General features: G+C 40.8%; 1 protein-coding gene across 3 annotated transcripts in view; it reads left to right on the plus strand.

Moving 5' to 3' along the window:
- LOC144501630 (uncharacterized) overlaps positions 1 to 26726 on the plus strand; it is a 122656-nt gene that overhangs the window by 89006 nt on the left and 6924 nt on the right. For 2 of the 3 annotated variants that reach the window (XM_078225525.1, XM_078225527.1), the window contains exon 3: positions 8020 to 8110. In XM_078225525.1, coding sequence (XP_078081651.1) covers positions 8020 to 8110 — 91 coding nt within the window. Of the gene's footprint in view, positions 1 to 8019; positions 8111 to 17384; positions 17459 to 26726 lie in introns of all 3 variants that reach the window. The other variant, XM_078225526.1, reaches the window with a different exon arrangement.

A 26726-nucleotide genomic window follows, 5' to 3' on the forward strand; every position in this document is an offset into this window, starting at 1 on the left:
TAATAGGTATTTAAAATCACTGCAGCAGATATTGAGCAACAAGTGCTCCAGAAAATTGGAGCAATAAACCACATCAAATTTTTGCATGTACCATCCCAGACAAATGGACTAGTGAATAATAGGAACTGAAATAATCCAGAAGGAAAGCAAATCTAATGATGCTAACTTGATTTAATTTTGATTACATGAGTTGTAACCACCCCGTTCTCCAATGTGGTCTTCCTGTGTTTTCATTTCCTTTCCATTTCCCATGAGCTCCTCCATGTTGCAATGCAATAGGATTTGGAGTGAAACTGGCTGATTCCACTTCATCGGCCTTTGGTCTGATCTGAATTCTGGGTTGAAGCCTAGACCCCAAAAACAAATTTACAAAATATGGCTGCATTTGTTTCCTGTTTCGTTAAGAGTTGTGGCATGTGTGTGTTGTTCCCAGACATTTGACCTTTGTGCTCTCCCTAGGGCATCACAAAATGTGTACTTGTAAAATTCAAATGCTGCTGTTTTTGAGAATTTTTTAGAATAAACATACTCCTCATGCCTCCCAGATTAAATATTGGATGTTTTTAGACTAACACAGGAATCTCTCGAATTATTGGTTCCTCACTGTGCACCAACACTTTAAGCATGTCACCTGTTGCAATCTTGTTCTCCCTTGAACTATGTATGCCAATCTTTCACAAGCTAAGGGGGCAGCACAGTGGTGAGCACTGCTGCCTAAATCCAGCCTCAGGACACTCTTTGCAGAGTCTGCACAATCTCCCTGTATCTGCGTGGGTTTCCTCTGGGTGCTCGGGTTTCCTCCCACAGTCCAAAAGACATGCTGGTTAGATGCACTGGCCATGCTAAATTCTCCCTTGGTGTACCTGAACAGGCACCAGAGTTCAGCAATTGGGGGATTTTCACTAATTTCTTTGCAGTATTAATGCAAGTCTACTTGTGACACTGTCCTGTTTCTAATGACTTTTCAATTTATTTCCTGCAACTTGATTTGGTTGGCACTTGACAGCCTTTTGGGGAGGGTGAATTAGCAGTAGGATTTACACTGGAATTGACCTTGAGGTTTACTTATCATTTGGTATTTGATACCATGCAAGTGTGAAAGCATGTCTGCTCTCCTATCTAGCTATGCTAATGGCTACTGGAGGAAAATGACAAATAGGCTACTTAACCCATTGAGAATGTTCCTTCATTAATTTGAGATTGTAGATGATTTGACCACTCTTCATGACTACCTTGTGTCCTGTAACCCTTAATAATAGTTTTGCTTTATCAATCTCTTAACATTAACAATTCATCCAGCATTAATTGTAGTTTGCATGTTTTTCAAGTCACATTGGTTCAGTCCTAACAACTTTTAGACTAGTCCTAGATTCCCCCCAGTCAGTGAGGCAGGGGGGAATGGTTCTCAATATCCTGAAGTTTGAACAAAGCACCTGTTAACCTTCTAAAATTCCAAGCATGTTTCCATGGTTTGCATAATCTCAAGTGCAGGTGTCATTCTGGTAAATGTATGCTGCACACCCTCAAAGGTCATAAATGCTTCCTATTTGTAATGGCCAGAACTGCTCGGTATTCCAGGTGTGGTCTACCCAGGGCATTTGTGGTTTTGATTTGTGATTAACAGCTGGATCTCTTTGGGCCTCCACTATTTCTGGCCTTTCAGCTTGTACTTTCACGTCCCAAGTGGATGGACACTACTTTGTCTGCATTGAAATTCATTTGCCCATCCTTCACCATCAGTCTCATTTTATCCCACCTATTATTTTGTGTCTCCTTGCTACTTGGTGCTATGATATTTCCCCAGTGTTTCTCTCACTTGGTGTGGTCTGTGCAGCAGTTGATGGGGTAGAGAGCAATTCTTCCCTTGGCTACAAATCTCCATTCCCTCCTCTGGTTTATTGACCAATATTATCAGATGCAGTTACTGCATGCAAACCTGTTCGGTTTGTGCTGAATTTTCAATCACATTTCTACATTGTGATGTGATAATTTCTTTGATTTTAAACCCAGTGAATATATCACCATAACATCTCTACCTGTATGTCTTCGGATCGATATTTTGAATTTTTTCCTACCACCTAACCTCAAATGAAACTGCAAATTAAGCTGCAATTGATTGCCTAAAACCATTTGCACTTCAACTTCAAAATTCAAATCTGTTGAAAATGTTCATATTTTAACAGATGCTGTTAAACTCCTGCATATTTGGCATACAGGAAAAGCTTGATCAAACTCTCACTCCCCTCTCCTTGTAAATTGTCTCTCCTTGTGCTTTTCCATGGTAACCATTCTTTTGCTCGTACTAATTGTTTAATTCTTTCCAGTGGTTAGCACTGCTGCCTCAGCACCAGGGACCTGGGTTTGATTCCCAGCTTGGGTCATTGGAGTTTGCATGTTCTCACAATGTCTGTGGGTTTTCATCAGGTGCTCTGGTTTCTTCCCACAGTTGAAGACATGGGAAGGTACATTGGCCATGCTAAATTTTCCATGTGTACCTGAACAGGCTCCAGAGTGTGGCAACTGGGGGATTTGCACAGTAACTTTGCAGTGTTAATGTAAACCTACTTGTGACACTAATAAATAAGATTTAGGGGGGGAATGGTGGCATAGTAGTAATGTCACAGTAAGACAGGCCCAGGCTAATCTGGGTTCAAATCCCACCATGACAGCCAGTGAAATTTAAATTCAATTAATCTGAATTAAAGTTAGTTTCAGTAATATTTGTCACTTGTTTCTGTAGTGTAGTGGTTATCACATTTGCCTACCACGTGACAGGTCTCTGGTTCGAAACAAGGCGCAAACATTCATTTAAAGGGTAGCATTGTTGCCTCTGTGCCAGGGACCCAGGTTCAATTCCAGCCTTAGACACTAGTTTGCATGTTCTCCCTGTGTCTGCATGGGTTTCCTCCCGGTGCTCCAGTTTCCTCCCACAGTCCAAAGATGTGTAGCTTAGATTGGCCATGCTAAGTTGATCCTAGTGTCAGGGGGATTACAGTGTAAATGTGTAGAGTCTGGGTGGGACTGTGGTCAGTACAGACTCAATGGGCTGAATGGCCACTCCTGTACTGTAGGGATTCTGTTCCACTGTTTTACTCAACTGCAAATACTTTGACGTGTTCCCAGTTGATTGAAGTTGACACTCGTTGTGATGTATGTTACAATAGTCAGTTTAGCTTGGTTTGTGACAGAGCAATGCCAACAGTATGGGTTCAATTCCCATGATGTGGAGATGCCGGCGTTGGACTGGGGTAAACACAGTAAGAAGTTTAACAACACCAGGTTAAAGTCCAACAGGTTTATTTGGTAGCAAAAGCCACACAAGCTTTCGAGGCTCTGAGCCCCTTCTTCAGGTGAGTGGGAATTCTGTTCACAAACAGAACTTATAAGACACAGACTCAATTTACATGGTTGGAATGCGAATACTTACAACTAATCCAGTCTTTAAGAAACATTGTTTTGTTTCTTAAAGACTGGATTAGTTGTAAGTATTCGCATTCCAACCATGTAAATTGAGTCTGTGTCTTATAAGTTCTGTTTGTGAACAGAATTCCCACTCACCTGAAGAAGGGGCTCAGAGCCTCGAAAGCTTGTGTGGCTTTTGCTACCAAATAAACCTGTTGGACTTTAACCTGGTGTTGTTAAACTTCTTACTGTGTTCAATTCCCATACCAGTTGAGGTTCATTAATGTCAGCCTTGTCCCTTGCCTGAGGTGTGGTGACCCTCGTCAAGAGGGACTATGGTGACTCAACATTATATTACACCAAGATCTCCAGAATTATAGATCTCGTCACCTGCTTCAGTTTCCCCTTGGCAACTGAGCTTTTGAGATGGAAGCATAGTATTTCTGAATTTTGTCTCCTATCCCACTTGATTTTTCACTAAGCCTGATGGATATACCCTCACGAACAATCCATTTTCATGGCAGCTTCCATGTTTATGGTTCAAGTTCTCTAGGAAGGTTGAATCCCTTGTGGACCAAAGCAATCACCCCTCTATTCCAAGAATTAATCCGTGAGGCACTGACCAGAACTGACAGTTGTACAGACTGAGGGGTTAGAGAGTAGAGATGGAAGAGGTGTTACAATTCTGGCTTTTGGTTTTAAGATGCAGTTTTGTGGAAAGGAGTGTTCAATGATTAGCAGGTATTTTGGAGGGAGCTTTATCAATTAATCACCTAACATCCTTGCTAAAAGCAAATGGAGGTCAATGATTTCTCCTCTGTAGTCACTTCTTCTCATCAATCTCCACAGTTTAGGAGATAGTCTGTAATTTGCTCATGGTGCAGTTGTGACAGATAATCTCAGGCCATACCATTCTGTACTTGGGCTGGTTCATTATGAAGTACCTTGATTTGATGTAGGTACTAGAACACAGTGTCAAGACCCTGAATATTGATCATTTAGGGATGCCATCTTATGTGCCAGAATGTTGGCTGATTCTGACTTCTGATGCTGTGGTGGGGGATAATAAATGGTTTTGGGCATCTCCTACATGGCAATCCATTCATTTTGCATTCAGTCAGTTTGCTTAGATGCTAATGCCAAATATTTGAGGATTAAGTAAAGATCAAAGACATTCTTTTGATTTGCATTGTAGACTGTAGACAGTGAATGGAGATTGGTTGATGTAAACTTTTTTGGGTTGGCTGAATGGACTTTATGGCAAGTCTGATTCAAGACCCTGAAGTCAGCAATGACATGAAAATGTTTTCCTAACAGCATTGGGAGTCCTGCTTTTTTGCAATTTTAATCTCTGGTATTGGGAGCCTTGACTCCTGGATATTTTGGATGACTATTCTGGGTTATTAACAGTTGGCAACTAAATGACCTAATGCTATAGCATTTGAATAGTGCTACTGCAGGTCTCAAAGGGTTAAAGGTGTAAGGTTGTATTGAACCAAAACATTGAATGCATGCAATAAAATGTCAGGGTGTAGAATCAATGATAAATAAACATTACTACTAAAACTTAAATGAGAGGTGAGTATTTTGTCCAAGCCATGCTTCATACTAAATGATTTGGACTAAGCATAATACAATTAGGTTACTGCCACAGATGGGTTTTGTCTTGCATCATCTAATCATACTGCAGTGCATTATCTTTTGGATGTCTTCCAGACTATGACAAAAAGCTTTCTGGTTTGTTGTGAGCAGTCAGCAATTCCTGCTGCTACTGTTAATGAAGACCACGTAACTGCTGGTCATTTGGTGACTGGCTTCAGTTCAACAGGAAATGCAAACTGACTGTCACTTGTTTGGTTTTTCAAACTAATTCTTTGATGTAACTTGTACCAGAAATGTTGTACATGCAGTAGCTCACAGTAAGGATCCAAGAAATCTTTTGCAAGCAGAATATTTTAGCAATGTGAGCTGGAGTAGACCATTCAACCCCTCGAGCCTTCTGTTATGTAATAAGATCATGTCCGACCTGATCTTTGTCTACTCTCCTGCCAACATTGCAGACTTGTCCTAAGGTCTAATGGGTGTAATATACACTACCCTGTTCATGCTTTTGGTCGTTGAGGAAGCTTTCATAAATTTTTTTCCCTGCCCACCCAATCCAGTTGTGTAGTTTTTAACTTCAAAAGCACTGCAGAATACAATTTTTTTTTTCATCCCATCTCTCATTTGTAACATTTTGGGTGTCTTTACCCAACTTTAGCTCTTGATCTCAGATAAGCCAATGCCTATTTTTGCTTTGCATTTTATTACCAAAATCTTTTATATCAAGGCTAGACAAGATAATGAATAGCACAAACTTTCCTAACTCCAGTAGATCAGTGCAATTTATGCTGAGTCTCCCTTGGGTCTCTTGAGCCAAGACTTGGATTTTCTAAAAAAAATTAATTTGCCCTGTGTTTGTATTTTTGACTGCAACCTTCCAAACTAACCCTGCTGAACTTGACTTAATCCTGCTCTCTGCTCTTCAATTAACACTGAACAGTCAGGTTTCCTGGATTTTGAATAACAGTTTATAGAAATAATTGGTTTGCATGCATACAACAGAACAAGTCATGCATTTTTGTTTGCTCAATTCCTCCCCCTTGAGTGTTATTTAAAAGCCAGTTTGAACTTGCCTTGCCACATTCATCCAGCTTGGGTAATATGTTTGCAGGTCTGACGGCATCTGTGGGGAAAGAATGGAGCCAACATTTAGTCTAGATGACTCTTCAGAGCCCTGCAACGTTGGCTTTATTCTCCACAGTTGCTGTCTGTCTTGCTGAGATTTTCCAGCACTTTGTTTTCATTTCAGATTCCAGCATCCACAGTATTTTGCTATTATATTGGGTGATATGTTGGTCTTTTTCTTTGTCCACTGCTAGGCTTCAACTTGGCAATTTGGGATTGAATAGACAGCCACTGAGCCCAAATGCTTTTCTCGTACTACTGACATTTTAACTCGTCTTTTTACTTCCCTGGTTATAAGCATGAGTAGGAGCAAAAGGATAAAATTGGTTTCCGATGTTTTGTGTTTGGATCCACTTAACAAAACTACCCCAATGTGACAACTGTGTACTGTATCTTTTCCTATCAAACTGAGCAAATTCTTACTGTAGCAACTTGAGAAATCGATTAGAAATTGTATTTCTAGATGTTGAGCGGCAACATTTTTTGTTTGTTGGAGCAAAGGGCTGAACTGGAAAAACAAAATAATTTTTCTCATAACTCAAGAGTTTTGGGTTCAATCTGTGCATTTGTCTTCCTTGATTTGGACTATTCAACTTGCTTTGATTTTGTTTATACCATTTTTACAGTCCAGAAATTTGTAGGATTGCTGCCTGTCTTCACCTACAATTCTCAGGCGTTGGAAGCAAAAATCTGCAGTGACAATCCCAGGCCCTCTAATTCAGTGTCTACCTCCATTGTACTGCCAAGGGAAACCTGATTTTTTTTTTTGAAGAAAATGTGAAATAACAGCACGCCTGGTCACAACTACTGTAGCCAAATCAAAGTCCAATGCAGAGTTCATTTTGTGGTTGGTTATTCCCACTTCCAGGATAAGAAGATTGGAGATCATCGCAATTTTATTTCTTGTGACTGTTTTGGGGCCATTGGTTTTAAGCTGAAGGCTCTCTGCCAGCAGTGAAGTCGTTGGGGGGGTGGGGAGGTTTGCTCTGAAATAAGTGCAATATCTACACCAATGATCCACTTCATAGAATGCATGCATGTACTAGCAACTGAAGAGTATGGTAGGTGGTGGTTTTTGGACCATTAATCCAGAGCTGCAACTAATGACCTGGAGATTAGAGTTCAAATCCCATCATGGCTAAGGAATCAAAATTGGCATTCCAATATGGAATAAAAAGCTAGTTTACAGTTATGGTGGGTGCACAAATAGGGAGCAACATGTGTTGTCCTTAACAGACTACTTTTTTTTTGACTCCTAACTACCCTCTGAAATGGCCCAGCAAGCTGCAGTAGTTGGCCCACTAACCACCTTGGGACAATTAGTGAGCAGTAAATGTTGGCCTTGGCAGTGCCACCATATTTTGTGAACAAATTTTTCAAGTGCTGAGGTGAAAATGTCTCATTTTTAATCATACAATGTATATCAGGATACTTTAGTATATTAGGAGACATTTTTGTTTTACAAAATCTTGTGCCACTGTACCAAGCCATGCTCTCTTCAGCGCAAGTTCAGTCAATCAAGCGGTCTCAAATTTTGAAGGATTTTTCTTTTTAGCAGACAATCTGGTCCATCATTAGTATAAAAACCCACCTCCTTCACTCTTGGGGAAAGAAATCTGCCCGTGATGTCTGGTCCACATGTGACTGTGGTTGACTTTTAATTGCCTCTGAAATGGCCTAGCAAGCGATTAGGGATGGGTAGCAAGGCAATGCCCACATTCCATCAAAGAATAAAGTCTACTTTTTCATGCTAATATTCCACTTGCTGTATTTCTCTTATTTCAACTTTGCTGCTAAAGGATTGTGCTGTGTGCATTAACATGTTGCCTGACCTTGCCTTTCAGTACCAGTAATCCTTGTACTGTCATTTTATGTATTTTTTTTTTTTAGATGACCTAGTTGATGAGTACCGTCCAGGCAAGATTCGAGGCAGCAGCTATGAAAAAACACTGACTAGAGAAGAGCTGGAGGAAGAGCAACGGTATGTTGACCAAACTAAATTGCAACTTGAACCATGCACAGCTTTTTAAAATTTGGAGTTATCTCCTCGTACCCTGCCCCCCCTCCAACCATCTTGGCTATGATAGTCTATATTTGCATAATGCCTTTCCTTTTGGTGAAATCCTTGTAGTGGAGGTGAGTACTTGAATTTCCCTTGCAGTGGAGAGATAATAAATGTTTAAGTGGGTCCATGAAAGACCAAGTTTCTTGCCAAATCCCTTGTGGCAAGATGACCAAGTTGTGAAGTCAATATTTGAGGAACTACTTTTTGGTCAGGACCCTTGGCTCTTGGATGTAACCCACCATGAACTATTGGTGGATAAGTAGTCTGTACAAAAAGAGGGCTCCCAATGAGTATGTGGAAATGCTAGAACTGTTAACTCTACATTCCAGCTAACGTTTTGATCAACCTTTTCTGTGCTGAGTCATGTCAGTACAATTTGGGTGATGGAAAGGAAAGATGTAAAATAAATCATGTTGCACTCGATATGCTAGGATAAAAATTGAGGAGAAACTTTCTCTTTTTCTGATCTACTCATTTTCAATTTGAACTTTATTGTTTTAACCACCATTTGAACTGAGTGGACCTTGGTTTCCTGTCTTTTATCATTTGGGTTTTCCACAATCATTACTGAATCGTGCCCTTTTTAAACTTGCAATTATTGAATTATAATTGACTTTCAGATTTTGCTAGTTGCATGCACGCCATGCTTTTGATGGGAAGCTGAAGAATACCAAATATCTCTAGTGAGGAATAAATGTGCTTATTGGTTAGTTCCCATGTTTACCATGCTAGAGGTGTATTTGTTTGATGGATTTCAGATTTTCTCTTGTACAGACAAGACGGGTGTGACTGAAGTTTTGAATTCTGAGCTCCAAGACGAGTTCCCATTTTCCTTTTCTTCCCCCCCCCCCCCTTTTACTTTTGTCCTCTGCAAATCTCTCCCTCATTGTAATCTTTTGCTTTTTCACTTTCTTAACAAACTCGATTGGCATTCCAGCAAAATCATTAGCTGTCCAAAATTTGTGCTGAATATATGACAAGGATTTTAAGTTTTATACCGTTCAATGGAAGATTCTATTATGACTGCTGAGTAAAATAAGGGCCCATGGTATTCGAGGCAAGGTACTAACATGGATTGACGATTGGCTGTCAGACAGAAGGCAGAGAGTTGGGATAAAAGGTTCTTTCTCAGAATGGCAACCGGTGACAAGTGGTGTCCCGCAGGGTTCAGTGTTGGGACCACAGCTGTTCTCTTTATATATTAACGATCTAGATGACGGGACTGGGAGCATTCTGGCCAAGTTTGCCGATGATACAAAGATAGGTGGAGGGGCAGGTAGTATTGAGGAGGTGGGGAGGCTGCAGAAAGATTTAGACAGTTTAGGAGAGTGGTCCAAGAAGTGGCTGATGAAATTCAACGTGGGCAAGTGCGAGGTCGTACACTTTGGAAAAAAGAATAGAGGCATGGACTATTTTCTAAACGGTGACAAAATTCATAATGCTAAAGTGCAAAGGGACTTGGGAGTCCTAGTCCAGGATTCTCTAAAGGTAAACTTGCAGGTTGAGTCCGTAATTAAGAAAGCAAATGTAATGTTGTCATTTATCTCAAGAGGCTTGGAATACAAAAGCAGGGATGTACTTCTGAGGCTTTATAAAGCACTGGTTAGGCCCCATTTGGAGTACTGTGAGCAATTTTGGGCCCCACACCTCAGGAAGGACATACTGGCACTGGAGCGGGTCCAGCGGAGATTCACACGGATGATCCCAGGAATGGTAGGCCTGACATACGATGAACGTCTGAGGATCGTGGGATTATATTCATTGGAGTTTAGGAGGTTGAGGGGAGATCTGATAGAAACTTACAAGATAATGAACGGCTTAGATAGGATGGACGTAGGGAAGTTGTTTCCATTAACAGGGGAGACTAGGACGCGGGGGCACAGCCTTAGAATAAAAGGGAGTCACTTTAGAACAGAGATGAGGAGAAATTTCTTCAGCCAGAGAGTGGTGGGTCTGTGGAATTCATTGCCACAGAGGGCTGTGGAGGCCGAGACGTTGAGCGTCTTCAAGACAGAAATTGATAAATTCTTGATTTCTCGAGGAATTAAGGGCTATGGGGAGAGAGCGGGTAAATGGAGTTGAAATCAACCATGATTGAATGGTGGAGTGGACTCGATGGGCCGAATGGCCTTACTTCCGCTCCTATGTCTTATGGTCTTATGTCTTATGGTCTTATAAACATGCAAATCTGAATGCAGCATAACATAAAAATCACTCATTCCATTTGCACCACATCCACTTGCACTCTATAAATCACAAGGTATGGTCATTCTGCATGTGGATTGAGTGCTGAGCAAGCAGATATGTGGTATTCTGCTTGGAGCTTTGGGTGACAGTTGATGGCAGTGTTTTTTTTTGCTGCTGTCTTGAACATTGTGGGTGACAAAGACTCCTTTGCACATTTTAATTTGTGCCAAAAGGTTCCAGAATTGATTTTCATTGTTAAATTTATCAATGGGTGTTCACCTTCATTATTCCATTTAAGCGGTAGGGTTGAGTATGCATGTAGAATACCACTCCTACAAAAGAAAATCTCGAAGATTTGGGGAAAATATTTCCCATTCTGACATGTTGACTGTCTGCTGAACTGTCATACAGGTTAACTTTTGATTTATGCCAGAACTGAAGTGAGGAAAGTCGGCCTGCAGTTGCCCCTCTGCATCAATACCTCTCATGAAAATTAGCCTGTTGGCAATCCCTTCCTTTGGTATTTGACGTCTGACCCATTTTATTCACTTCAATGAGCCGTCACTTTTTATTTACTGTCTGATTTAATTGTGACAGCAGTTTTCTGTGCTTTGCCAATCCTTAGTATGTAGCTGGTTACGACTTGCCTCAGGTGGGGTTCTCCAAGTTATTGATCCAGGCCAGGCCCCTCTTTGTTACCATCCCCAAGGGTTGCAAATCCTGGGTGAGGAGGGATGCCTGACCCTGTCTTTATTCAGCCCCACTCTCTGCAGGTAACCAAGATTTAATCTAACAAGGTTTCCTTTCTGTTGAATACCTTTGCTGGACCCAATAGTTGTTTTAAAGGAACCAGTTTGACCAGGCTTTTAAGATGGAGTAAGTTTTTATTAATGACTAAAAGGTGAAGAAAAATGATAAAACACATTCATCTAAAATTCTACTTGTAGATGAGAATTGAGTCCAATTGTAAGTAAATATGAAAAGTTATATGGAGCACACCTTGGGTTGCAAGGGGTCAACTTTGTGACCAATACAATTGTTTTCAATACATTTTGGCTTCTGATGTGGCAAACAGTTGATTCTTTGGTTTGGATGTTCTGTAGCTTGCTGGATTTCAGTTCTTTTCCTGCTACAATCCTCCTACTGGCTGATCAACTTTGTCAGTTTTAGATATTGCTACTAAAACTGGTCATCTTGGCAGGTCCCTATCTCAGTTACTGTATTCTCCCTGTTTCAAACTTTCAGCTGCTTTTCTCAACACACAGACAGCAGGCTTTTATCTTCAGATGTGTTCTAAGACTACTGCAATGTATTAGCTTGACTGGGCCTTTGTACCAAGGGTATGTGTCCCTTTGTCCTTACTGGAGATGTAGAACAATCCAAAGACTGATTTATCAAGTACCTTGCCTGGAAGCACAGGGAAGGGCTCCATTTGTTCCTTGGTGGAGCACCCTGTGGCCGATGCTGTCAGTGGCTACATTGTCAGCAATCTTTGGTGTCTGTCCATATTTTAAAAAATGTACAACTTTTGAGTCCAATATTTCCTTGTATAATTCCTTTTCTCATAATATATTTTGAACAAGCTTATGCTACTTTTTAAAGGAGCTCCACTTGTTTTCCAGTGGATTAGTGAGCAAACATCTTGGGGCCAATTGCTTCAGTTCACCTGCCTTTCAAGATACCATTTCTAAACCAGGAGCAAAAGAAATTAATACTTTGGTAGTTCCTTTGAAAAATAGTTTCCACTGTGTATTTAGTTTGCCAAATCGATGGAAGGCTGTACAACATTGAACCTTTTCTACTACTGTGCTGACACTGACAGTACGGCAGTTGTACAATTTTAAAAGATGCCTTGCCTGAGCTTCATGTTGAGATGTGATTTGCTTGTGAATGGTCCTTTTACATTTTTTTGAAAGATACTGAACCTCAGTTGGCACCTTTTTAAAGGCAATGATCTGCATTCAAAAATGAAATCTGGCTGAAGAAATTCTCAAGTTAAAACTGAAAATGGGATGCTTTCTGCATACATTTAACTAGATTCAGTAATTACAAATATTTAAAATTGAACTTGTTTCTGTGGTGTAGATGTCTCAAATCTTAATGCCAATGATTCCAGCAAGATGCATTAGCCTGTTAAACATCCCAAATAAAATTTGAGCAAATATCTTGCATGCATCTGGCTGCAATACTTTGAACAGCAGAAAGACTGGTTAGACAATGGTGACATAATACAAGGTAAGGAAATTCCAGCAGTGAAATGTTAGGCTGCCCATCTGGCATTGATTCTACCTGGAGAACAGGATCAAGTATTGGGCATAATGTCTATTATGCCCATTGGTCAGGCTGCCAGGTCTTTCCTGATGCTCCATGTTGGTTTTTGTTTCTGGGTTTAAACAATTCAATCTCTAGAAGCGATGGTGCTTCCAATAAGTAATTGTAGGATTCATTAGTTACCACTGTCATGCAGGGGAGATGTGGGAAGGGGTGGGGTGCAGCATTACTCTAGCCATGCCCCAAAATTGATATCAGGAGGGAGTTGAATGGTTGGAAATACTGCACCTGTGACAACCCAGTTCAATCATCTCTTGGAAATCCAAATCTATGATTTTAAGCTCAACCCATGTCCCTTTGAACTTTTTGCATCTTTGAATAATTCCTTTTTAATGGAAGCTGCAGCTATCAGATTTCTGCATGTTCCAGATTAGCACTGAGTTTGCTGTTCCAAAATGTTACTTTTCAGCAAGTTTCACCGTAAAGAAAAGGGCAAGTCGGTCTAAATCTGAACTGTCTTAATGGAGTAAAATTTAGATGTTCATAAATCATGTCAAATGCCGTTGTCACTTCTGGTAACTGATTTGGCTTTATCCAGATCTGTGTTTTTATTGGCTGGCTAGTTTAACCATCTGAATAAGTAACTTTTTTTTTACAAGCTTGAAACGTTTGATCAAAACCTTTATCTGGCTTGGACTAGTGTTTCTGTTCATGTGATCTGAGTTCCCACGTCACTGTATTAATGCCAGCAAAATGAATTGGCATTTGCCTTGTCGGCTTGTTGCAAATCTAATGGTTTTGTGGGTTTGCATGTTTATTAGAGGTACTTGTGCAGTCCAGGATTTTAAATTTTGTATAGAAGCAGTATTCAAAGCACCCTGACATTAGATAGTTTAACACTGAAACTGCTTTTGAACATAATTTTCCACGATATAGGTCAAATCTGAGGGCTTGGGGGATAAACAGTCAGTTTCGGGAATGTGCTGTTTATGCCATCAGAAGGAAGTCTCGTATAATTTATTCATTATTTGGGTGGTTCAAGTTGCTAATTACAGTAGGGAAAGGATCACAAAACTGTGTTTGTGCATTTGGCTAGTTGTTTAATCAGATCATTCCTCTGTAGATTTTTTAAAATCCCTGTCCTGTATGTGGCAATGACCTTGTTCATTTGGTATATCAATTTGCTTTTTTTAAACTACAGTTCTGCTGAATTAAAATTTTTTAAGGGAGTTGTCACTGGGTCAGTCCCTTTTGAAGCTTCAATGTTTCGCTTAACATTAGCCCTACCTCAGTCATAAACTTTTCACTTTTGCCAGCTTGAGATTTGCAACTGTCTCATTTATTTTGCATTTCTGGGTACAAAGAGCCAACTGGTAAAATGATGCTTGATCAAAAAAGATTGACTAATTGCCTACTCTTTTTAATAGCTCAACTGTATTAATGTCATGCTGCTGAATGAACAAGTTCATTCTTTTAGTAAGAAAATCATTCACTTCATGTTGATGTGCAGTCCAATTGGTACTAATGGTATCAAGTTGTTCAAATGAACAAGTTCATGCTTTTGGTTTTATGTTTTCAAGGCTTGTGCTGCACAACTGTGAAGAGATTTTTTGCTTCTCAAGGTATTTGTTGACCTAATTTCTGCAGCCCCCTCCCCCTGTAGATATTGTGCCCTTTTTTTCCCCCTTGTTTCTCCCCTTTTTTGATTGCGCACTTTTTCATTCAGCCTGCTTTCAAACCTTTTGTCTATGCTGATCTCCAGCCAGCTGCTGACCAGTAAGCTAGAACACTCCTGATTAGCACTGAAGCCGGTTCAGGCAAAAGTGGAACATGCAGCTGCCAGCTCCAATGGCATATCCTCCAATTCTATGTACCCATGGAGGTCATTTCTTAATCTGAGCTGGTGGTTTTTAATACTTGACAAAACATACCATTCATAGAGAAGGAAAGGAGAGTGCAGAATGTAGTGTTAGTCATAGCTAGGGTGTAGAGAAAGATCAACTTAATGCGAGGTTGGTCCATTCAAAAGTCTGATGGCAGCAGGGAAGAAGCTATTCTTGAGTCAGTTGGTACGTGACCTCAGACGTTTGTATCTTTTTCCCAACAGCAGAAGGTGCAAGAGTATATCTAGGGTGCATGGGGTTCTTGACTAGGCAGCGTGAAGTGTAGACAGTCAATGGATGGGAGGGTGGTTTGCATGATGGACTGGGCTTTGTTCACAACCCTTTAGTTTCTTGCGGTCTTGGACAGAACAGGAGCCATACCAAACTGATACAACCAGAAAGAATGCTTTCTATGGTGCACCTGTAAAAGTTGGTGAGAGTTGTAGAAGACGTGCCAAATTTCCTTGGCCGCCTAAGAGGTGTTGGTGGGCTTTCTTGACTATAGTGTTGACATGGAATGACCAGGACAGGTTGTTGGTAATCTGGATGCCTAAACTTGAAACTCTCAACCATTTCCTTGATGTCAAAAATTCATGTTAGTTAGGTTAACCATGGTAAATGCACAGGATAATGGGGATAGGGTGGGGGTTGCTTGGGTAAAATGCTCTGAGCTGGTGCAGACTCAATGGGCTGAACGGCTTCCTCCTGCACTATAGAGTTTCTAATATTAGAGTTCAAATCTTGACACAATGTGAAATAGCCAGAATTGGCTCAATTTGGAAGCTTAAGTACTTGTCGATGTTGCTGAAAGATCCAGACATCCAGTAATGTAGTTGGTATGTACTTGAGTGGTAACGCATAGTTTAATGCTGTACTTTGACAAATGCTAGATTAAACCAATAAACGTATGATAACTTGAGTTTCCTGTGCCCATTTTTAGAATTAGTGATGTGTGGCTCCCTAAATAGGTTTCATTTGGACAGAATTGCAATTCCCATGTAGGCCCAGTGAGTCAAGACAATACTATGGAAGCCACTCATACTTTTATTTGGACAACTGTTGCACTGAAAATAAAAAGATTTAACCTTTTGGAATGAACAGCTGTTTGGTTGAATTATTTGGGCTGAATTTTCATTATGGCCAGGCATTGGGTTGATGAGATGGAAATTTACCCATTGCATCAATTAATCCCAGGCTATTTTAAGTCCTGGGGTCTCATTTAAGTGAGTGGGGTGCAGCTGACTGCCTCTATAAAATTGGGTCCCTGCCAACACTTGCAATTTTAGGGTGTGGGTTTCCAGGAAGATGGGGGTGTCATACTCCCTTGAGCCTGTTTGGGCCATCTCCTCTTCCCAGCAGGTCCATGTTCATCTTGGCCTGGGAGGAAAGCCACAGCTTTCACCCTGCTAGGACTTGAATCAAAATTGACTGGGAACTTAATTGAACAGAGCTGCATGTTTAGAGAGGGTGTGTTGCTATTATAGCTAAGCAGCCTAGCCAATTGTGCAAAAGGGCGGCATGGTAGCAGAGTGGTTAGCACTGCTGTTTCACAGCTCCAGGGACCTGGGTTCGATTCCCGGCTCGGGTCACTGTCTGTGTGGAGTTTGCACATTCTCCCTGTGTTTGCGTGGGTTTCCTCCGGGTGCTCCGGTTTCCTCCCACAGTCCAAAGATGTACGGGTTAGGTTGATTGGCCATGCTAAAATTGCCCTTAGTGTCCTGAGATGCGTAGGTTAGAGGGATTAGTGGGTAAAATATGTAGGGGTATGGGGGTAGGGCCTCGGTGGGATTGTGGTCGGTGCAGACTCGATGGGCCGAATGGCCTCTTTCTGTGCTGTAGGGTTTCTATGATTCTATGAAAAGACAAACTGCAGTTTCTATTCTCATTCCATTTGGTTCAGTGGTAGCTGATAGTGCTCTGTTTGAAAACTGGAGCCCAGCAAACAGGTGGACATAAGATCTCAGCACCAAATACTCTGCTCTAGCTAATATTTTATCCCTCAACTTGTATCAAGAAAAACTGGTTAACTGTGCCATTTTTATGACCCTTTGCTTTGTGCAAATTGGCTGCGCAACTAATGTCTATGAAGCATTTTTTTTAACATTCTGGTAAGGCATGAAATGTAAAGTATTTCTGGAAAGATGTTGGTTTCTAGCGTTAAGAGCTTGACTGAGCTATAGTCAGTTTGTCGCTTGACTTTTTGAAATCAAATGAATTTGTTGCTTAGTCCCACTCTGGATACCCATACCATCCTCTGCCAGATGATGTCAGTGGAGCTCCAGAAATGTTCCACCCTGGCTATGCTAACATCATAACCAATATTGTGCTGTACATTCAGCGTACCATCCAATCATCTGTAATCCATGACTGCTTGTAATGCATCTTCACTTTTTTCTTTCAGTGAGGCTCAATATAGACAAAGATTAATGTTGGTGATATCTGTAGACAAGTACTTGGAACCCATTTCAGTGAGGACTAGATCAACGTCCAGTAAAATCAGGGTTGAAATGTCAGGCAGTGGAATGCTGCACAAACCTATGCAGCCTCCTGAAAACATGATTAATGCCTTTTGGACTTGCAGTTTTGATCAAACGAACTACAACAATTAATGTCACATGGTGTGCTGGGCATAAAAGACTCCTACGTTACTGTGCAAGCATTTCAATTTTTTTTGTCTATCAGGATCATATTAATTTGTGCACTCTTCATAATGACTTGAGTTTCAATTGCGTATTTTTATTTTGAGCATTTTTAGCAGAATGCCTAGATCATTTTTGTTACAATATTTAACGTTGCTGTGCTTTTTTTGGATGAGCTTTGCAAACCTTTTTCCTGACTTTTTATTGCAGGGTTGAGTTAACCCCTGACTTCACCTCCGTGTAGGCTCTAGGCCTGATGACCATATTTCTGTAACAATATATTGGTAAGGTTCTTTTTTCAGTATGCCCCATGCATGTCATCAATCTATCACATCGCTAACACTCTTCCTGTCTGTCATTCTTGAATTATTGTCTGCCTAATAATTAACCATTTCTACCAGAAACTGCTGCAAACCTGTATTAATTGGTTAATCATTTTCAACTGAGCCACCTGGGGTGCAGTTCCAGCTTATTGAATGGAGTGTTTAAACTGGACTTGGTTGACCATTAATACAGGCTTCATTAGGTCATATCCAGTGTGATGGAATGGATACTTAATGGGAAGTAAATTCCACTTAGCACTGGGATTGCACTAACTGCAAGGACAGTGTTCTTCCCCTCTTTCTCCCCCATCCACCCCAGTACCTGTGTGCCTCTCGCCCTCTGCTCGTTGCCATCACCGATCCCTCCCTTTTATTTCTGGATCCATTCTCCTACTCATTATCAGCATGATCTGGTATGGTAGTGATTTGTTCTATTGTAATTATCATAGATCCAGATGTTATAATTATTTTCCACCAGTCCCCAAAGACTGCTCAGGCATGTATTCATTCACGAGTAGAAAGTGACTTGTTCCCTATTGTCCTCCATCTTATTTGGCTACAGTTGTCACTGGTAGATTTTGTAGATATGTTTTTAGACTTGTGGCCTGCAAATTGAGCTGGTGTTAAAGGCACTGGTAAGTATATCTAAGGGATGTATGAAAATTGTTGGAGATTTTGTTTTTGGTTGTTGCCTTGGGCTCCTTTTCCTGTGATCCCATTAATGAAGAGACAAGATAATTGTGAATATTAAACCCGCTACTGTGCTCTTCAGCCTACTGTTTTCTTCGAGCTCTAGAGTAGTGGTTCCCAACCAGTGTGTGCCTCAGCGCACTCGTGAGCCATGAAGATCTCCCCCCCCCCCCCCCCCCCTCAGGTATGCTGTGAAAACAATCGATGAATCAAAATTATGTAATGATCCATTTTCAGGTCTGATTTGCAACTCCAAGACAGTCTTGGGCCTCCCATGCATGCACTGGTTGGGAAAGAGCTGTACATGGCACAGTTTAGGTTTTTTTACATTGGTCAGGCCCATGCACATGACAGACAGGACTTGGAGCTGAAGAAAAAAGGTCCCATACACCTGCACAAAAGTGAAAACTCAAATTTAAGGGGCACACAAACCCTGGGAGAAGCAGGAGATGGTGATGTTTTTTTTTAAAAAAAACAGGCAAGAGGATGGGGATGTTCAAGTAAAGTTCCCAGTAAATAAAGAAGACAGCAATAAATAGCTGTGCCTCATTTTCCCAGTATGGAGGTCTGCCATGACAAAAAGGTTAGATACCACTGCTCAAGAGCAAAAGGGTCAGCTTAACCTGGAGTCGATTTATTGTGTTGCATAAGCCCATGTCCCCTTCGACTTGGTGGAATGATTGTTTCGATTGAAGGCACAGTAAGTAGTCTCACAACACCAGGTTAAAGTCCAACAGGTTTATTTGGTATCATGAGCTATTGGAGCGCTGCTGCGCCTTCATCAGGTGAGTCACTCACCTGATGAAGGGGCAGCACTCCGAAAGCGCTGCTACCAAATAAACCTGTTGGACTTTAACCTGGTGTTGAGACCAACTGTGTCCACTCCAGTCCAATGCTGGTATCTCCACATTGGTTGAAGGCCATTGATTTCTTGTCCTCCCAGTTGAAGCACTTCGTTTAAACCAGAGTGCTTCACAAAAGCAGCATTAAAAACGTGGGAATTTTGCCATCCTGCCTGCCCAGGGATTTGTCATGGGCAGGAACACTGAGCATGCAAAGGTCTTGCTTCGTGGAATTTTGGGGCATGCATAGCCAGAAAATCCCACCCTTCATATCATGTATGAAGGCCAAGTGAGGTTGTAAAGACATATTGAGGGAGAAAAGAGAGCTAGGAAAGCTTGAGGTAAGTAGAGCACTTTAGGGCCTTGGGAGTGGTAGACTTGGCCATCACTGTGCATCCAATTTGAATTGCACAAGTGCCCAGAATTAATGCCTGGACGTGGTTAGAGTTAGCAATAGGTGAGACCATGGAAGGATTTAGGATAGGAATTTTAAAATGGAGGCAAGAATGATATTGGTGTGACATTCAGAGGCCCTACCAAGATCTATTTTCCCTGGTTGATGCCAAAGATGTCCTCTGAGCTACACTGCTGTTTGTCCATAATTATTTTGTTTACGTTGTACAATCACCCCTAAAACACTTGGTGTTGGGATTTCACTGCACTTAATTGCTACAAGCAGTTGTGCATTGAAGTGGCTGTCAGTCAATGTGATGAGCATTGCATTTGCTGAAAGGAGATGTGGCATCCAGCAGTTTACAAACCAAGCAGATGCCACCCCATTATCTAGTCACTCATTTGGGGATATTCTGCTGAATTTCCCCTCTTTTTATAGTTATATTTCAGAGCTGATTAAAATTTTCAGCGACCTGTGCCCATTGTGTCAGTTTGTCTGGGTCCCTTAGATTTTGCAGTAGTGCTTCCTTGAACAGATTTATTAACTCTATTCCTAACTGACGTTAAGGACCAGATCAGAAACTCCAAGCTATGTTAAGGTTAGCCTAAACCCTAAGTTTTACATTTAATTTTGGCATTGGGGTGAGCATAAGGTGTTTCACTCCAGGTGTGATTCGTGACCCACTAGGAAACTTTTATCAAAACAAACTTTAAGAACACAATATAACAGAATTAGCAAAACTTTTACTTATTAACAGCTAGCTATTTCTATAGTTCCAATTTAGCAATGTCCCCAATAGGCTTAAATCCCTCTTTCAGAATCTGTTAGTACAGAAATCAAAGATGCTTGCGTGGGTACTAGATTTCTTGCCTTAACACCTCTAGAAAGTGATGCAGAAAGAGAATTGTCTAATTACCATGCAGCAGCTTCCAGAGAGCTCCACTACCAAACATCAATCTCAAAGTAACTTAATTTCTTGGCAGATTCCAGTCTCTACTTTAGATAGAGCAGAGAAAGTGACCTCTCGAGAGATCCCAAAAAAGCAGACAGTCTTGAGTTCTGTGAAAACTTGGCTGTACCCAGTTATATGACCCTACATGTCAACCAAGCCCCACTCTGAAATATCCCAAGGGAAACAAAGCCGAACCATGCATTAGTTCATATTGGAACACAATGGGGAGCAATTATGCTGCTGCAGTGACAGAGAATGGATGAGTGCATAGAACAGATCCTGCAAATAACATTTTCTTAAAGGCAAAGTATCTCACTGGGTTGCTCCCTTGTGGGGGGGAAAAACAAATTTTGAGCACCCATCTGAAAATCTTAGTTTACTACAGGTGGTGAGATAATGAGCTAAATCAGTCTCTTAGCCACTGGCAACTTGTGGTGTATTTTTCATTTTCATGCATAAATTGCAGCCAAGTTTGGAATGTTTGCAAATGAGCCTGTTTTTTGCTGTGAAATTGCACTTTTTTGTCTTTTGCACAATGCATCATGTGATGGATAGGGTATAGAATATTCCCAGGTACATGTACTGTCAATGGGTGTCTCTTTTGCGATTAGTTAAATCCAAGATGCACTGAGGCCATGCAAGAACTAATTATACACCTGCTTCTCACTGTCATGTGAACTTGCAAGTGGAGGATGAAGTGGACAAACTGAAGCTGTTAATGTATTTTTAGGTTTGTTTTTGTTTTCATTACTGCAGGTGAAGGTTAGAAATCTTTTCTTTTAAATGGCGCCTCTCCAGAATCCTGGTCAAACGTTTACAATATCCAACCCTCTGCAGTGGTGTTCCTGATGAGACATCAACCAGAGATTGAAAGCAGCCAGTGTTTAAAACATTGGCTGTTGGATAACTGAGCAGCAATTGGAAGAGTTTGGTAGTACGCTCTTTTATAACTGCTCTCTGGACAAAATTCAACTACACCGCCTGTGCCTACTTGTGTTCATGTCCAGTACGTTGGCTCCCTTGCAGCACAAAGGTTGACACAAATGGGTGATCTGTTTCATCACAGGAGCATTGAAGGGGCAAAGACTAGACCATACGACTCCTGGCAAGGGCACTCTGAAGGAAGGCTGTTTGTGATAGCTAAAACATTTATAGGAGGACTTTAATGAGGTATAGCATCCTACAGTGGAGAAGTAGGCCATTTGGCCCATCAAGTCTGCACTGACCACAATCCCACCCCCACAACCCCATGCATTTTACCCTAACTAGATTCCCCTGACAAAGGGTCAATTTAGCATGGCCAGTCAACCTAACCCCCCACATCTTTGGACTGTGGGAGGGCACCTGGAGGAAACCCACACTGACATGGGGAGACTGTGCAAACTCCACATGGACAGTTACCCAACCCAGGTCCCTGGCGCTGTGAAGCAGCAGTGCTTGCCACTGCCGTCCCAAAGCTTTGCAGAGGCATATTTGGGAATGACTGGGATGTTGGAGTAGTGATTAAAAGCTTGGTCCAATGTGGGGTTTTGTTTTGAGGGCTTTTGAAGAGAATGGAAGGGAGATGGGGTGCATTTGGCCAAAAAATTCCAAACTACGTGGTTTGTTTGGAAACTGACTTGCTAATGGTGAACTCGTTATGGAGGATGTGTCAAGAGTCTGGTGGAGTGGGGATGTGGGTTATAGGTATTGTTGCTATATTTGTAAACCAATAACCACCTGATGCCCCACCATGTCTGTGATGCATTTGTTTCAGTCTCTCTCCTTCCTGCCATTTTGGAGCATTTGATAGCCATGGATATCATGTAATTATTGCATCAGTTCAGGATAACTTGAGCTGCCATTTAAAATATCCTTTAATCATTTTGATTGCTAGATTAATTTAGTAAACTGTTTCAGGAGACGCTGGTTCCCTGTCCAATTCCCAAACTTTGGGAATTTTTAAAAAAAACAGGAGTTGAGTTTTCCACGATTGGAGATTTCCATCTTGCCACTTGAGGGCACTAATTGGTTGCATTGATGCACTTTGAAACATCACCGGCAGGAACGTGGTACACAAACACAGCACTAGAGGGCACCCAACACCTATACTGTACTTCAATAGATCTCAATTGTGTACAAAAACACTCTATATAAATTGTTTAAACTAATTAACTCCGCAATTGTTTAATTCCCTTGAATTTGCAAGAAAATTAAATGTTTTTAATCTGACAAATTTGGAAACTATTGCTTTCCATTGTCCTGCTATATTTTATTAAAAGCAAAAAATGCTTTTGTTGGAATATTTCGTCCGAAAGCAATTCTTCATTAGGGACTAATGCAGGCAACAGTTAGTGTTGCATTAAACTGCCATTTGTAGATTTTTAAATGGCTTGGTATGTTGTATAAAATCCTATGTGCTTTTGAGCATAGTAGCTCTTTCCCCCCCCCCCCCCCCCCCCCCCCCCCCATGTCATCAGTGCAGATTCTCTTACCAGGTGACCAGAGAATGTGATTTAATTTTAACTAATGGCTCATGTTAACCAGGTTGTCACAATTTTTTTTAGTAAAAATAAGATATCTTTTAATGTTGCATAAATGCAATCATTACCCAATTCATAAATTGCTAGGTCCAATGATAAAGTATGTGACTTTAAGAGGCCATTCGTTATTCATGACTAGCAGGAGAGTGCTAACCAGTTGATATCTGAACAGATGTGAACATGAAATGAAAGCTCGTGTAATTGCTGAGGAAAATATCAGAATAATTCTTCCTCCTTCTGACCATGGTGGCTGCTCATTCTGGGATAAAATTCCATGCCGAATGGCCAAGTTGCCATCACCCAGGTGGCTATTTTCCGTAGTGCGATCCAGCAGACTCTTGCCCAGTTGACCCAGCCGTTCTTGTACACTTGCAGCGAGAGTTTGAGATTCTATTGATTCAGAGCCGTTGTGTTGGTGGCCTTAGTGTTATATGTCAACTTGATGAGTATTTGTCTTTTGAAAAACACTTAAAAATCATTGCTTAAACAACACATTCCAGTTGAAGAGGATGCACTGTACTGCAAGGCAATAAAAGTAGACCAATCACTTCCTCACCTTGGGAAATTAAAGATTGTTGGCTAAGTTGAGAGAATGGACGGAGAGCAGACAAAGGCAAATAACATGAATCGAGTTGATCAGGGACAAGTTGGCTTAGTGTGTAGATCCCATTTCTTGGCATGGGGGGTTGATGGTCTATGGCCTGGCAAGTGCAGTATCATTAATTTCTCATGTTTAGGCTGTTATTGAAATCTTCCAAATAGAAGACATTCTATTCTGATTTAGTCTATATTTGTGCATTAGAGGAATGACATCATTGTATACCTCACATCCGCAGGCTATCAGAAATCCTGTCTTCTGGTTTAGTCACATTCTTGTACTCTGACCCAGTCAGTATTGTGAAATCATCACTCAAAGTTGAACTTTATTTTTTGAGTCGACCAAGAAGACTAGTTTCTCTGACAGTTCCCATGTATTAGTATTGATGCACAAGGGTCTGAATGCTAGGGACAGAAGGCAGCTGTTGGTCCTTTAGAAATTTGTTTTGGCAGGTTATAAATGCATTTAAATTCATCACTTGCTTGAATTGTTAATCCATTTCCTTTTCCAACTTGCACCAAGGTTTCTTTCAAACATTTCGGGCACTTGTCTGCATTAAAGTAAAATGACATGTTTTCTTTCTTGCCTTCTCTTAGTAACAAGATGCATACAGATTACAGGTCTCTAATCAAGGTAGTTTGGTCTGAGACAAGTTCATTAAGTGCTGCTACAAGTGCAGTGTCTGGCATGTGGTCTTGAGCTAATGAAGTTTGCGGTGTTAGAAGGCCTTAACTCGGACATTATACTTCAACTTGTTTCCTAAGTAGCTGTAACATCAAGTGTGGAGCTTGGGTTTGCACGCTTTCATTTTTTAATGTGCAGGGTTTTGAGTTTGGCTGCTAAAATAGTGGGATATGTGAGTTGTGAATTCAAAGGATGAGCCGTGTTCCTCCTGGATGCTTTGCACATTGAGGTGGAAGGAATAACTGATATAACAAAAGAGAAAATGCTTATGGATGGAACAAAAGTAAGTTCTCTTTCAGGCTTGTCACAAACCCTGGGCTGCCTTTTTAAACTGTTTTGTGGAAATGTTATTACAGTAGATATGGGAAAGTTGCATAGACGCTCAATTTTGTGTTCATGGTTCAAATGTTTTTGCTGCAGTTACTCTAATTTTGAAAGGCACAATGTTTCTCAAACTTGCAAAATATTCCTCTGTTAGCCATGCATATACCCTGTGGGGAGGTTTGTATTGCAAAGAAATGTTTGATATTTTGACTACTGAGATTATATAGCCGTGTACAGAATTTTTTACATCTTGCCAATTTGGATGGTGCATATTTAAATTTGCAAAGGAAAAGATGCGCTTTATTGGGACTGGTATCTAGAGAATGACAAGTTCCTGACTATTACACTTGCATTACAAGTTGTCTGAAAAGACATTTAGTATTAGCTACCAGTACTTTAAATTTCTGTTCTAGGCCTGAAGCTGGTTCAGCAGGAAGTGTCCTGATCATCTTTAATTACAACAGTCAGGTCAGGGGTTTGAGTCCGACATGTCCAAGTATAACATTTATTAAAAAATTTAAATGAAACATCCCACTTAATGGGCAGTTTTTTTTAGATGTCATCCTTTTAGATACCAGTCCCAATAAAAGATGAGCACTTAACAATACCATATCTTTACAAAGCAATTTGTATATGCACAACTTGGTTTCCAAAGACATTTCTGAAAACCAAATTTATTTGAGTGGTTAGTCCAGCTTCAAATTCACCTTGCATTACTAACTCCTAAAGTAGCGCAGTTTGAATTTGAATTATTGGAAAGCTTAAGCGAACTTTTAAAAAAATTACCAGTTTACAGTAACAGGAAAACCTTAATGAAGTGCTTCTTTCACTGTTTGACTTTCTCTTTGCTCTTTACCTCATGATCTCCCTTCATAAGGGAGTGGGTGTTGGCAAGTAAATTGACAACTGCAGCTAAAGATTGTCCCTCCCTTTTCACCCCCCCCCCCCAAGTCCACCAGGTCAAAAGACAACTTCCCAGACCTGCCTATACCTGGCAATCCAGTCCCAAATGTCTCCAGTGGAGAGGATTACTGTAAATGAGGGAGTTTTGATTTGCTGCTTGGACACCTGTTGTGTTCATGAAAATATTTCTAAACTGAGTTAGTTCCTGATAATTCTGAGATGACTATCACCAATGACAACTGAAGTTTGTAAGAGGAAGAAAACTTGCATTTGTATAGCATGTTCCATGACTTCAGGACATCCTGAAGCACTTTTTTGCAGCTGATGAAATACTCTTTGAAGTGATTATTGGTTGAGTCAATACAACTTTAGGAGCTTGTAAGAAATGTATTGGTGTATATAAACATGTATGCTCATTTTCTACTTTAAACCTGAATAACTAAGTTTGTGGGAAAAGTTGATTTGCTACTAACTGCCACTTGACTACTGGGACACCGGTTAATTTCAAGATAATGGTCCACTTTCCTGCTGCTTCTCTTATCCCTGTTGCACTCTGCCAACATCTTCCTGCATGTATTTGTCTGCATTATTTTGCTGCACTTACCTTGACATGATGGTGCATACTCTAGGAGACACAATCTCTGGTAAGTCCAGGTTTTAATTTGTACTATACTGTGTATTTGCTGCAGTTTTCTTTGTCACCAGCATGAGGAACAATGTCAAATCTCAGCTCGACACTTGCAAAAGAGGAAAGTAGCTTATTTCAATGCAAAATATTTGCTCCCTTTGTTTTAATCTCCAGTAATGATCCATTGAGGGATTCCTCCAGAAAGCTTGGAAGATAGATCTTTTAGCCACACACACTTCATAAATGTTGAGCTTGTCCATTAGCCAGTATGAGTTTTAAAAATAAATCACAAAATTGGAATGGTCTTTTTGCCTTAATGCAGTTAGAAAAGTTTTTTTTGCTGTGTTCAAGTGAAAGCACTCCAGATGCCATGGAAATAATAAAGAACTCTTGGTTAGTCCTGAAATGGGCATCTGTGTGGGAGGTAGTGTAAGTCAGCTGTCTGGATTAGGATTCTGTGCCTGCAGTTCTTGCACTTGAGGGATTCCTGCCTCGGGAGAATTGGCAGTTGCTAACTGATGCACAACTCTAAGTGCAAGATGCTGATTCAATTTTGACCATTTGTTAGTGATGTGGGTGGATTAAAGTCCTTCCCCTTTTTTGAGGTAGGTTTGAATCTAGCCATGGAAGCCTTTAAATCTGAGGGAGCTACAGTAATAGTTGGGGAGAAATGGATAATTCATAACAAATTG

The sequence above is a fragment of the Mustelus asterias genome, chromosome 12 (genome assembly GCF_964213995.1).
Source record: "Mustelus asterias chromosome 12, sMusAst1.hap1.1, whole genome shotgun sequence".
NCBI lineage: Eukaryota > Metazoa > Chordata > Chondrichthyes > Carcharhiniformes > Triakidae > Mustelus > Mustelus asterias.